Below are 13513 nucleotides of genomic sequence, written 5' to 3' on the forward strand. Positions count from 1 at the left end.
ATTTTCTTGGTGCCGCTAGTGTCAATCCCCGCAGTCACCAAGCATTAGCATAGCACAGCATAGCAGCATAATAATAGCCATGGCTTCATTCCCGCTCATGGCTGGGATGGAACTGGCGGCACCATTGCCTCCTGCCTGCCTAGTTCTTTGTCATTCAGCTCAGATGATGGCTCTGCTCTGTCACACCCGGCATCATCTCTGTCCGGCTATCCTTGCCCATGGACCTCGTAGATGCAACTTAGTCCAAAGGTTCGAGACTCCGCCGCCTGTGAAATCCCCTTCCAATCACCAGTCAAGGCTTGATGCAAGGCATTTGAGATTTCATCAATCCTGCTTGCTTTATCCAACAAGGAAGCCCCTTACTGTCTGCTCCGTCAAACGATGGGACCGCCGTGCTAAACCGGTTTCCGCCCTTTCATGCTGATAGTACAGATTTGCCTCTCGTTCTTTTTTAACGCCCCCGGGTATACCCCCATTACCAGCCAAAAGTGGCATACCGGTAATTGCACAGAGTTGCACGTCCCACGTAATATTGGCTGGCCGTTTATCTAGCCCTCTTTCCACGATGCCCTTGATATCCTCCTCCCCCTTCGGGCAGTTGCTGCTTGCCTTATGGCCACCCAGTCCCATAGTCTGGCCCGATATCGTGTTCCCTGGTTCCGGAAAATGTCTCGTGGCAACTTGCAAGAAACTGTCTCTTCCGTCTCCGGAAGGCGTATCTCGACGGAATAAGGGATTCCAGCCTCGCTTCCCTGAGATCGTTGTGTATGCACCTCGGGTCCTCAACCCTGTTTCTGGGAAAACTGAGAGATGGCGAACGCGACGACTCGCCAAGGAAAACCGATGGTTCCCTTGTACTCCAGGAGCCATAGAGGCATCTCTTCCGCTAGCGGTGGATCGAGAGGATCATGATAACCATTTGAGGCTCGGCATTGGTTGGTGGGCCAGCAGGGAGAATATGCCAAACTTTGCCCACTGCATAAAACCACAGGCCCACCTGTATTGATGACTATTTCGATTGGGGCTCGGTTTGCCTCCCCTAGCTATCGTCTGTGCGGCGTTTTTTGCTTGTAAGTGATTTTCGAACGTTCTCCATTGCGGTAATTGCACTTTCGATCTGCTCAGCCTCTCCCGCCAGCTCTTGAAGCATTAGTTCCAATTCGACACACCGGCGCCGAAGCCTGATAATCTCTTCTCTAAGAACCTCAACAGAGCCCGAAGTCAGAATGGGATCGTTTGCCACGGGGGTCGTGGAACCAGAAACCGGCCTCGTCTCGGGAAGCTTTTCCTTACCAGACTCGAGATCTTCAATTCGTTTCTGCAGCGCTGCCCGTTCCCTCTCCCACCCCTCTCGCTCCAACTTGAACCGTCGCGCTTCGTCAGCCCCTTTGAGTTGCAGTTGCGACGACATGGCCACGATTTGTCTCCACTGTGCGCCGTCTGCCGATGATTGCTGATGAACTTCGTCACGTGATTTGACCAGTTCTTGGACTTGGGTCTCCAATACCTCCAACTGTTGCTGTAGTCGGATTTTGTCCTCGGTCAAGGTGTTGATCTCGTGATCGGACACCTGCGACTTTTTGTCCAAAGCGGTGCACCGAATCTGAGACCTTGAAAACGCGGCCAACAACTGGTCGTGTTCCCGCTGTAGAGTCTGAAGCGCGAGTGTCTTGGTCGAAATCTGATGTTGCAGGTCTTGGAGATGAGCATTGTGGGCTGCCTGAGTTGTTGTGGGAGAGTATTGTACATATTCCGAACTCCCTGTCCGCGGAAACTGGATTGCGGGTGGTGATGGCAGCGTCCGGCTGGATGGTTGAGACTGCATGGGTGACTGGGCAGAGCCAAAAACTGAACTGGACGACGAGGCGTGTGGCGACTGCCCCGAGCCCGAAGCCGCCTGGTCGTAGGGTGGGTTTCGTTTCAACTCCTCCCCTTGGAGAATCGGAGGAAGACCTTGCTCGAACGGCCGAGGCATCTGGACAGCTGGGTGCTCAAGTGGACGACGTTGGTAATCATCACTCCGAGGAGTATCTGGTGGGAGTGATGCCTTGCGGGGGTCATTTATAGATGTGGGAGCCGCCGAGGATTGCCCATGGATGGATAAACGACGTATGTCGTTTACGAATGGGGGCGGGACAACATCAGCCAGGGGTGGTAACCCCGGTTTCGACGTGGCCGCATGTGACTGTATGAGGCGACTTGTATTCCGAACTTCATTGAGGGTCCATGTAAGAGACTGTTTGAGGCCTAGCTTAGTCACTTCGACTCCGATAGACTTTTTTGGTCCCGTCAGCACTTCCCGTTCCAATGGGGCGGACCGGGGCTTACCTCGAAAGGGCTCTTTCGCCCTGTGGAAATGGCCAGAGCTCGAGTGACCTCTGACTGAAGCTCCAAGAACCCATGCACGAGATCCAGCACCAGCGACTCTGTATCTGAACAATTGCCGCAGGATCCGCGCCACGATCGATGATGAGAAATGTCCTCTGGAGGGGGGCCGGGAGGGCGATGCTCTCCCGGGTAAACATACGAGCTGGTCTGGCGGCGAAAGGCGGTGGTCAGTCGTTTTCACCAATAGACGTACCAATCCCAACCCTTCCGTGAATATGGGTAGAGCGTCTCTTGGGACCGCTAGTCACATACCTGATGGTACATCCTCCTCTTAGACATTTCTTCTCCTGTTTCTGACTTTTCTGGTATATCATCCAATCGCGGCCGCTTGTCCGGAGGCTCTTCTAGCTCCGTCCGCGGACTGATGCTCCCTGGGGACCAGAAGTATCTAGCAGGAGGAGATGATCGGTCGGCAGGACCTCGCCGGTGAGACTGTTCCATGGGCAAGTCGCGTTTTCGCGGTGTCTGATGCAATGATGGCAAGAAGGGACCATCTGCGACTCGACGGCCGGGTTCAGGCGCACTGGTGACGCGGGAGAGGAGGAGGCCGGAAGCCATGGAGGGATTGTTCTTCACATCATCTGGCTCATCTGGAGAATAGAAATCACCTTCCATCACCTCCACCTATCTCTCACCAGCTTCTGGTCCTTTGGCAAGGGGGAGTGGCGTGTGCAAGGCAACATTTGAGGTGACAGTGGCTGAGGAAGAGGACGCGTGTGGCAAGCCAGCGCAAGGAAGATGGCCCAAAGGGTCTAGGACGAGGGCTTTTTTTTTGGGTTTTGGCGCCGTCTATTCGTATGTACCTTCCCGCCTGATTTATCGTAAGGGACGGGCGCGGGAGGCAAATCCTTGGATATATTGCATGCTCGCGGAATGCGACAAGAGCCAGGACGGGGACCACAACATGCCTAAGCGGGCATGGGGAGACTGTACAGTATGTTATGTCCTTGGAGGGATCGCCCTGCAGCTAGGAAAGAAATAGGATCGGGCAAAGGCCAGGGCGAGGGTAACAGAGATGGCGATCGTCGATTGGACCGTGGGAGGCGGGCGCCAGGGGATAAAGAGGATCTGGATGAGGGAAGGCAGAGATCGAGAAGGATTGGAGAAGAGAAGCAAGAACTGTGATTATTGGAGTCAGCCCGCAGGAAGTAAAGTTTTGGGAATGGAAAAAGATCCAGAGATCACCGTGCTCCGTACTTGGTTTCGAAGAAGTTTAGCACGCAGAGGGCGGCGGATGGATTACTTTACCAGCAGGGCGCCAACGGGCGAAGTTTAGCCTCCCGCCAGTCCACAAAGTTTCAATACTAGGAGGATACTGCAACGGACAGCCTGGTGGTGTGTCTCCGTCCCCATGGCCGTCTGTATTGGGATATTATTGGAAGCTCCGATTCGTCCATGCGGAGGGCCATCAGGGTTTCGGGGGTGGAGGGCGAGCTCGTGTGTTTCGTTCCGTGTGTCAACCATGGCATCTGAGAAGCTCTGCAAAAGGTGCGCTTGCTCCTTTGGGCTCGCCACGGCTGGCGTGTGTTCGGGATGCGAATGAGGCCGGTTATTGTGTCATTGGCAGGGCGGGACGGACCAGGAAGAACCTATCGGAGGCGACCTCGACGGCTTGACGTCGAAAAACTAACTGAAGGGGGGAAGTGGTGTAAGGGATGTTGGAGTCAAGGGAACGGCGACCACGGTGAACTAGAACTCCAGGAGATAACGTGATCGAAGGAGGAGAAAGGGAAAGGGAAAGGGGGGGAGGGGGTAGGAAGCGAGTGTCATGCACAGGGTGAATGAGAAAGATCCTATACCCAAAGGTAGATGCAATTCCTTGTTGGGAAGTTCCCCAGTCTAGGGCAAGCTTCGAGGCAGGGACACTGGCTGACTCGTCGCCGCCTTGGGTGAGATGGCTTTGATGGGTAAGAGCAGCAAGAGCCACCCACTCACTGCCCACTGCCCACTGCCCACTGCCCTCTGCCCACTGCACTTGACCTCGCTCCCTCTCTCCCACCTCCCACTCACCTCCCAGGTGATTACCTCTGCAAGTCTCCAGCTGGTGCCAACCGCAGCCAACTCCCGAAACCCTTACCTGATCAATTGCCACTGCTGCACTCCATTCCCGTGTGTTGTAACCTTTCCAGCTCCAGTTTTCCGATGACTACAGTTGACCACCGTATTAGATAAGCCAGTCACTAAACCCGATTCCTACCATCCCCTCCGGAGCCAAGCGCGACCGCCCAACTGTCCAGACGACAAAGCGAAAAAGACCCATTTTGTTGACTAGGCAAATGGATCAGTGACCACGAGCCCGGGCGTGTGGGCTTCCATAGGGGTTCCATCCCCCGATGCTTGGCGAGCAGAAGGTGGGAAGAGATGGAACTAAGGGAGGCATGTACAAAAGTGGTCCATCCATGGCTTCTGGGTAAGTAGGGCCTGAGTAGTTGTCTTTCCACGCCCCTTGAAAGGTAGCGGTAACCGAGAACAGGCCATGATCAAGCGTACCACCACGTGGAGGATGCTAGTAGCATTGACCAAGGTATGGAGTATGTAGGTATATCACCCAACTCTTTTGATCCTCGACACCCTGCGCCGCCAGTCATGTTCCAGACAGGCAAGTCCTGGTGGAATGTGATGGGTCAAATCACACCGAATACTTGCCGAGGCCTGCAGACCCCCGACCAAGAAGAATCCAACGTTATCATGCTCTCTCCCCCTTCTCTCTGCCTCTGCTACTACCAGCTCTCGCACGAAAAGGATTCCTTTACAGCCTAGCACCTATTCGGTAGAGATCTGCATTGCAAGCATACCGCCCTGAACCTCTCGCTCCCAATCACTTCGCCTCTTGGGCTCGCCGCTGGTCCGCAAGAACAAAGAGCGCAACAAAAAAGTTGCTCCTGCTAGAAAGAGAAAGAGAGAAAACCGGGACCGCTACGGAGCCCTGTCCGAGATAGCACGACGAATCAAGATCTTAAAGCATGGTCGAGGGGTTTGGAAGGGCCCAGATGGAAACTTTTTCTGGCGAACACACCAGTAAAAAGGACTCGCCTGCTCTGAGTAATGGACAATAGCAACAAAAATATTGCTCTTCATACAAACTCACTGCACCTTACTCGGGCCGAAGAGGAGAGGGGGGGCGTATTATTCATCCAGCCCTCGACAGTCATGGAGACTGCGCATGGATGGCAAAAACACAACGTCGGCTGTTCCCCACTTACATGCACCAGAGCGGCTTACCTTTGGCCCTTGGGAGGGAAGCTTGGTAGATCCGCCCTCAACTTTCATCCCTGCGCCTGGGGGGAGGAACCCAGAGGGGGAAAGCTTCTTGCACCAGCTGCAGCATCCGCACTATCACTGATCCGATCCTAGTGAGGTAACTCGGAAAACACTCGACGGGTCCTGAGGCGTGTCCACCGGCGTCATTCTGCATCTCAGCGGGGCCTCTCAGGCTGTCCATGATTTGACAGACTCGCAAAAGGCTCCTCCCTTCTCCTCTCGCAACGACCCAGTGCCTCGAGTCAAGCTCCACTATCCCGACACCCTCCGGTCGCCGAGAATTCGGATATGCAGTGGGACGTATTATTCTCGAAGCTCACTGCCACTCTATGCCTTCGCTTCGGGCTAATTCACCATCCTTTCCTGTAGAATGCTACTCCATCATTCATCCTGCTTGAACCTTCGAGATGACCCTTTGGCCGCACCCAGACAGATCCCCCTCTGCTTCTTCGATCCAAGCCAGACACCTTCTCATCGGATCTTCCCTTTGTGGGAATGTCCACCTTCGAGGGATTGCGCCAGGAAGACAGGATCCAAGGACAGGTTTCTTTCAAGAATCTTCCCGAGCTGTTCGACGTGGCAATACCAAAGCTCCAAGTAGAGGTAGAGGTCCGGGCCAATCTATTCCACTGTCTGTTAAGATTCAGCGGAACACACCGAGCTCAGCTACTGTTGAGCTTCTACTGCGGCTCTCAGGGAGCCTTTCCTCTCAGGTCCCATATGCCCGTTCTGCTAGTGTCATGAGCCTCTTCTATGGAATGATGTAACTCTGCGTCCGAAAGAGCTTGTTCGACTTCTCTTGCGAGCCGCTCTTGTTGTTCCCGAAGCATCAGGCCTTCTATGGACCTGCAAATGCAAATTTCTTGCAGTATCTGCTCAGCAAGGGTGCAGTGCATCTCAATCAACGGTCCCATTGACGAGGACCCGGGCGGCGTATGCAGACCCGCCAATAAAGCCGCACAGGCGTTGACTCGGTCGTCCACAGATGACACCAAGGCTGACCATTGTGGGTCCATTGGGTGGAGAAAACATGCTTTCTCCTCGCTATTACCCTTGCGAAACAAATTATCTCCGGCGTAGGTCGGGCGTCTGGAAGACGCGTAGACGTACCATTCGTCAAACATCTTCATGGCAGCTTCCAGAGGTCCATGTACGCTGCTGATCTTTTCCAACTCTTCCAGGCAACGCGCCAGCACAAGTAATGCGTCTGACCCTGCACGGTCCACATCTTGACGGGCTCGTTCCTGGTCGAGCCACCTGCCAACGGCGGAGGCGTTGAGGTTCGCCTGTCGATCATGGCGCAGGGACTTGAGGGTGCTTAGCTGATGTTCCACACCCTCAAGCCCAGTCTTCAGCTGCGACTTCATAGATGCCTCGTAATGCTGGAAAGTGACCGCAGACTTTTCGTGTACAAGAGACAATTGGAGTACTTCATCTTCAAGATGGGCAATTCCTGAGCCAGGTATGACGCGGCCTGCGGAGCCGGAGCGAACGGCGACGTGGCGGGAAGCCAGGGGCGCAAGCGGGGTGACTGCGGTTGATATTGTCGTCTGCTTCTTGGGACTGTAATGCTGTTGGTGCACGTTGAACTCTGGTTTCCTGCCCGGTTTCACAATTGGTCTGCCAGACGAAGACGACGCATTTCCTCCTGAAAGTCCATGAGAGGCAATCGGTCTGGTGGCCCTTGGGACAACTTCCCGGACAGCCGCTGTGTCGGCGTTTGGTTTAGGGCGGGCCGACGCACTCAAGGCTCTACTATGCGACTTTGCGACCGGTAATCGTGTGTCCCCCGGGCTTCTGTTCGAAGTGGCCTGCTGCGAGCGCGAAGATGCCGTAGCAGTTGCCAGTTTAGGCGCGCTTGAAGCAGGGCGCGTAGTGCCTGCATTACTTGATGACTGGCTCCTAGAGTGGCAAGGCACTAGACGGCCACCTCGCTCAGCAGTATGTATTGTACTAGTCTTGGTGGCAAGGCGAAGATCAGGAGGCTTCGACGGGTCGCTGGGGGTTCGTGCAGATGCGTCGCTCGTGGCGCGGAGAGACGCCGTTCCCGGTTCCAGCCTTGTCGGTTCTTTTGCATCTAGTTGAATCTTCTGCGGCGCCTTCCCGGACGTCGCTGCTGAAGAAGCGTCAGGCATAGCAGAATTTGCCTTGATTGGGGACAAGATTCGCTTGGGGATGCTGGCAGGCATGACACATTAGTCATGGCGCTTATCGGCCAGATCTCTGTTTCAGAATGCACCCGCTTTTGCATGTGTAAAAGAAATCAATATCCCCCGCGTAGCCGTCACTGGGGTCATGGTTCAGGGCATTTTATTTGGGTTTGGACGAGTTGGAAAAGAGAAAGTGAACCAACCGTGTCGGGAACATAACGAGGAAGGAGCATAGTAAGCAGTCGACCCATTGGGGCAACTATCCCGAGCCAAGCCAAAAGTCTCCTATTCGTCGAACTGAAGGCTTGATGAGTTCACCCTCCTCTTTCCTCCTGACTTCGCCATTTTGTAGCACTATCAGAGCCTCAGGACAGTGATACAATGATATCTCGAATCTATACCAGGTAGGTACACCGTAAGTGAACCTCCTTGCATATCCATCTGGAGAAGGGCAAACGATCAAGACACATTTAGAGGACAGCATCGTCCTCCAGATCGACAAATTTCAGGCCATTGCTTACTATGTTTCCATCGGAGACATACAACATGTCTCCGACAGTGGCTGTGTTGGCGATGATATTACATTTAAACGGCTGGCTCTTCGAGAAGAGCCTTGAATCCGTGTATTTGCGTGTTTCATGCACTGAAAGAGCTACTGTGTTGTCACCGAGAAGCGGACGTGAGCTATCCACAGGACCTCCTTCCGAAATTCGAGCATCAGCCCACATCGAATAATCCTACATCAACCAGGTCAGACGGTCGATCCCCCCTACCCCTCAAACTGCGAACGATACCATGGCCACTCATGACAACCAGGCGACACATAAAATGTTCAACGACGCAAACTTCACGAAGGGCTATGCGGAGAGCGCAGAAAAGATGACCGGGCACTTTGCCGGCCTGCTCATCAAACAATCAAAGCTGGAGGAAGCGCCCGACGACAAAGACTTGATCGTGCTCGATCAGGCCTGTGGAACCGGTATTGTCTCGGAGCACCTGGTAAAAGCGTTGAACAAGAAGCAAAAGGACAACCTGGACCTCACTTGCGCAGATTTCTCGGACTCTATGATCGACTTTGTCAGTCCACGGATCCGTCATCTGGAGGTGAAAAGTGCCCAGGCCATCAAAGCAGACGCCATGGACACCCAACTGCCGAGCAACAAATTCACGCATGTCCTTCTCAACTTTGGACCCATGATCTTCTCAGATTGGAAGGTCGGCATGGCCGAAACCCACCGCATTCTGCAGCCGGGGGGCACTTTGGGCATGTCCTCATGGATGAAAATGGGCTGGCCCGACGACGTGAGAAACGCCTTTGCCACGGATCCAGAGATCCCCCCGCTGCCGTCAATGGAAGAACTCTGCGCCTTGGTCAACTCAGGCGGGGGTTGGAGTGACGTGGCCTGGATTAGAGACAGCGTTACACAGTCTGGTTTCGTTGAGGTGGATGTGCGAGAGGTCTCCCATACCAGCATATTGAGTGGCGTCGATCAGTTCACCCGCATGATGACTGGAATGGTGGGTCTGGTGCAGCAAAGGACATGGACCGCGGAGCAACGGGAGAGATACAAAGATAGGGCGATGAACGCTGTGGTGTCCTATATGAAGCAAAAGTACGGCGACGGCGAGATCAGGTGGGACTGGGTCGCGATTCTGACCACGGCTAAAAAGGCTTGACAAGTATGAATGTCGGATCCGAAAATTTGGTAAGCAGGTCTAGAGCTTTCGATATGCAGGTATGAAGAAGCCGTCATTTCTATCCGACATGCAGAAGGGAAGAAGTTGTTGAAAAGAATCGCCCGCCTGATGATGCCTAAGTCCGAGCCGGGTCCGTAGCAGGTTGTGTACTCGGTAGTTCCAGCATAATCTTTCACCCAAACCCTTGCAGAGTCTTCTAATATCTCGGGGTGCAGAATCTCGTCCGAGTTTCAAGCGCAGAGAGGAACGGGAGGTTGTCTCCTTCTCAGAACATCCACAGTGATGTTTCCCCATCTTTGATCAGATCGAGACGCCTCGCCGAACGAGGAAACCGGTGCTAGACGATGTTTGAGCGGCATCAAAGTTTCTCGGCAGGCACCGAAAGAATAGTCTCGTTTGCCACCACTTCCCCATCGAGGCTGTCGAAACATGCTGCATTTGTACGGAGCCTCCGTTTTTCGCGATTGTCACCTTCCTCGTTTACATCTTCGATCGTGGTCCCGACAAAAGTGATTAAACTATGCAAAAACGATGCTGCTGCTGCTGCTGCTGCTGCTCGCCACAAATATGCTCATGTCGTCTTCGATGAGAGAAGGTTGCAGCTGTAACAGGCCATTGCCGTCTCTCTGTGACAAAAGACTGGGGATTGCGCGGGGGGGCCGCCCTTCGACGTTGAGTCTGAGAGAGACGGAAAGTAATGTGAGATCCGGCCTCTCCTTAAGACGCTCTTCTTGGGACTCGACCTGCCTTACCATGTCATGCTTTGTCTTTGTGTCGAAACTCCCAGCGCAATGAGACTCTCTCAAGGCGTGGACAAGCCAGTGCCGTGCTTGTTTTAAAGAGATAGCCAGTACAAATTGAAGCGAACTTGGGGAATCATTCGTTCTAAAAGCGCCTTGATCCTGGTCAAATGTCTACTTCCATCTCCTTTGCACAACGAGGAACAGATGGCCGCAGCGTGCGGGCGACTAGCGACACAGGGGACCAGAGCCACAGCCTTCTTCTCCCATTCCGTCTATACCTTGCATTGCCATCACGTCTCCAGCCCAGAGCTGACTACATTAGAATCGGTGATGACTGAGAGTATTGCTTTCGACGGCTGTGAGCCTCGCCAGAGACGACGCAAGGACCGTATCTTGCTTGCCTCATCCTGCCCGTTCTTGCTGTGTAAATACAGCTCGACCGCCATGTAGTCCTCAATTCTCTCTGTTTGAATCTTGTCGCAACGGATCGTACTGGGCGAACAATGCTCATACGGTGTTTCCAGCAAGCCGAAGTTGGACAGACAATGTGTATTTTGTTAGGTTTACAGTTTCCCCCCCCCCTTTTTTTTTCTTTTTTGTCTATCGCAGGTGGGTTGAGTAAGGGGGATGCCATCGCCTAGGAAGGATTCATGGAAAAATTACCAGTCGTCCTTCGCTGTTTCACAACTGATAGTGCTCTAGGCTGGGCGGGTAGCATGCCAACAGCTGGAAATCGGATCGGGCTGAGACATGGATATTGCAGCGTCTTGATGTGCTGTAGGTAAAGCATTGACTGGCCAGGGTTTCAACCCTCAACAAGCCGAACACGGTCTTTGGGGTCGCCGGATCTGAAGATGTGCTCAGACTTCCACGTGGGAAAGTTCCAAACTTGGGAGACTGTCGGGAGTGATACCTATGTATGGAATAGCACTGGACCCCAGAGACAAACATGTGAACCGCAAAGGGCGTGGTTGTTCAGTGCACGGGCTGACTCTGGTCGCAGGCAGGGGGCCGCAGCTGAGAGCAACTTCTCAGCCCCCAGGTCATGTCTAGGGAGCAGCAATTCTCCCTACTACCTAGTGTGCGTCGATGTAGGATTCGTGTGGGTGAGGTAGCAGGCTTGCTCGCATCGGGCCTTCGGATCGTATAAAGGGGAACATCGCATCGGGGAGCAGATGCCTCTGTTGAAAGATCCATAACAGAACACAAAAGCCATGTCGATTCACCAAGCGTAAACTTGATAAAATGCAACAACCGATGCAGGGGGCCTCCAAGCACCAATAAGCCGGGGCGGCCAAGCATCAAACTGCAGCGCGAGGACCAAGTCCAGTTAAAGGCTGGTCGCTAAATTCCAGTTAAAACCGGGCCCTGACATTATCGCCGGGCGAGCCCATCACATCACATCCACCCATCACAACATCGCCCCGATCTGGACTCCTGACCTGAGCGCCGCAGCTGGAACCAATCTCCACCTCCGCAATTTTGTGACTGGCACAAGCATCCTCTTCCTCCCTCCTTACTCTTCCCTTGAGCATTCCTTTGATCGAACCACCCGCCATCCGAAATCACCTCCACCAGCAACCTCTGAGGCTTCTGTGCCTCGAGTGTTGCTGGGTTTTCATCATTCTTTTGGCCTTCACGCCGAAACTTATCCAAAGGCACACCGCGAGCACCTTGAAGGTGGCTGCAAGTGGAGCGCTTGGTGATTCTACAGTTTTCCGGCAGACTGGCGATGCCCTTCCACGACAACAGATTCTAGCCCTCTCACCGTTCGATCGCACGATTATGTCGACTTTCGCTCTCTTATTCAGCTGAATCATTGCATCACTCAATATATCCTGGATTACCTCTTCACCCATCCCACCATGTCGCCGCTGACAAACTCTCCGTCAAACCTCTCCGCTACCTCCGACGGCCAAACCTTTGCGAGCCTTCCCGTCAGTTCATCTCCTCAAATCCGAGCCGAAGACATCGAGTTACCTCCGTCTCCTTCGGAACTGGAACCTGAATCCAGCTCCTCCCCTTCACCTAGATCGTCTCCCTCGAGGAGTGTCGAGACACTTCCGAAACACGCTCATTTTCTCTCACAGAACATCACACCCTCAAGGCCTCGTGCTGCATCTCCACCCAGAAGGGTGAGGCCACTGTCGGTAGGAGGTGTGGCCAACGCGCCGCCAATGCAAAGAGCCCACTCATCGCCTGGTGTTGACGCTTCGGGCCGGTACATTACTCCTTACGGTGTCCCGAGAAGACCGTCTTCGCCACTACATTCAGGAAGAAGAAGAAGCCCGTTACGGGCAGCTGTGGAAGAGCCGTATCCCGGCGTTCCATCCTGGAGTGGCCTCAATATTGAACCCAACATACCAGAAAATGAAGAGCTTGAACTTACAGTAGACGCGGATGCGTCCCAACCTTCGCCCATGTCATCCTTCTCCAATACCTTCCCAAGAGCCAGACGGCGAGGTGCACAACCGCTTCACCAGAGCGCAAGTGCCCCATCTCTGTACGCGAGGGCCATGAGTCCTAGTGTATCTGGAAGGACATCACCATCGCCATCGTTTGCTCCGCAGAAGTACACCTACGAGCCATATCCCATGTATTCTCTCAGTTCTGCTTCGAGCATGCCCAGTACCCCAACATCGCTGCGATCTCGGTCGCCGTCCATCAGCTCGTTGGAAACAATAGAGGACGCACCAGATGCGGAAGAGGCTGCAGTGCTTGAGGAAGAGGAAGCCAAGTTGAGGGGCGAGGATGGAGATGCAGGCGACGTGCGGCGAAGAAGTTCCCTCGAGATCCGAGGGGGAAATCTGAGGAGCAACAAGGAAAGAAAGCGATGGTCGGTCTGTGGAGCGGAGCGAAGGGCGGACTTCTCTTTGGAACCCATTGAAGAATGATTTGGGAGGCAGCTTTTGTCCGGGGCACACAAAAATAGGGTTTGCGCGCTGGAGACGTGGCAGAGGCTTACGCAACATTCAAATTGATTTTGGTATGGAGTCAGGAACAAGGATGACCTCAACCCGGAAAGTGCATACGAAAGAATTACGGGATCGTTGGAGGCGGCGCCTTTTCAGAGATACCCACCGAGCAAGCAGTCAGTGTTATTTTACATTCATGAAGACATGGCATAGCATAGCGTTGCATAGGAAGAAGACGTGGAACCAGGCAGCAGAGGCCACACGATGAACTCTGACGAGAAATACGAGCATAGAAAAGCCATGTTGCTTCCTTCCAATCCACGTCGATCTCCCCCGGTAGCATGTGCTGATGATTGAT

At 53.8% G+C, this 13513-nt stretch overlaps 5 protein-coding genes across 6 annotated transcripts; 2 read left to right on the forward strand and 3 right to left on the reverse strand.

Moving 5' to 3' along the window:
- Positions 1–14: 14 nt before the first annotated feature.
- On the reverse strand, positions 15–3575 carry PV07_12249. 2 transcript variants are annotated; one of them, XM_016399761.1, is made up of 4 exons: positions 2641–3575; positions 2329–2535; positions 1294–2275; positions 15–1196 (listed from the first exon to the last, which is right to left on the reverse strand). In XM_016399761.1, exons 1-4 carry the CDS (start codon positions 3001–3003, stop codon positions 1150–1152), a joined length of 1599 nt encoding a protein of 532 aa, XP_016242573.1. In that variant the 5' UTR covers positions 3004–3575; the 3' UTR covers positions 15–1149. The 2 variants fall into 2 exon arrangements, with proteins under 2 accessions (XP_016242573.1, XP_016242572.1); XM_016399760.1 differs by having other exon boundaries at positions 15–2275.
- Positions 3576–5956: 2381 nt separating this feature from the next.
- Positions 5957–7968, reverse strand: PV07_12250 (uncharacterized protein). Its single transcript, XM_016399762.1, has one exon. The coding sequence runs from the start codon at positions 7836–7838 to the stop codon at positions 6342–6344; it is 1497 nt and encodes a 498-aa protein (XP_016242574.1). The 5' UTR covers positions 7839–7968; the 3' UTR covers positions 5957–6341.
- Positions 7969–8340: 372 nt separating this feature from the next.
- On the forward strand, positions 8341–9476 carry PV07_12251 (uncharacterized protein; the record flags this gene model as incomplete). Its single annotated transcript, XM_016399763.1, has 1 exon — positions 8341–9476. The coding sequence occupies exon 1, from the start codon at positions 8595–8597 to the stop codon at positions 9474–9476; it is 882 nt and encodes a 293-aa protein (XP_016242575.1). The 5' UTR covers positions 8341–8594.
- A 920-nt stretch (positions 9477–10396) lies between these two features.
- PV07_12252 (uncharacterized protein) lies at positions 10397–11147 on the reverse strand. The gene has a single exon (XM_016399764.1). The coding sequence runs from the start codon at positions 10872–10874 to the stop codon at positions 10554–10556; it is 321 nt and encodes a 106-aa protein (XP_016242576.1). The 5' UTR covers positions 10875–11147; the 3' UTR covers positions 10397–10553.
- A 297-nt stretch (positions 11148–11444) lies between these two features.
- On the forward strand, positions 11445–13466 carry PV07_12253 (uncharacterized protein). Its single transcript, XM_016399765.1, has one exon. It carries the CDS (start codon positions 12106–12108, stop codon positions 13132–13134), a length of 1029 nt encoding a protein of 342 aa, XP_016242577.1. The 5' UTR covers positions 11445–12105; the 3' UTR covers positions 13135–13466.
- The last annotated feature ends 47 nt before the right edge of the window (positions 13467–13513 follow it).

This window comes from Cladophialophora immunda, assembly GCF_000835495.1.
Source record: "Cladophialophora immunda strain CBS 83496 unplaced genomic scaffold supercont1.8, whole genome shotgun sequence".
Taxonomy (NCBI): domain Eukaryota; kingdom Fungi; phylum Ascomycota; class Eurotiomycetes; order Chaetothyriales; family Herpotrichiellaceae; genus Cladophialophora; species Cladophialophora immunda.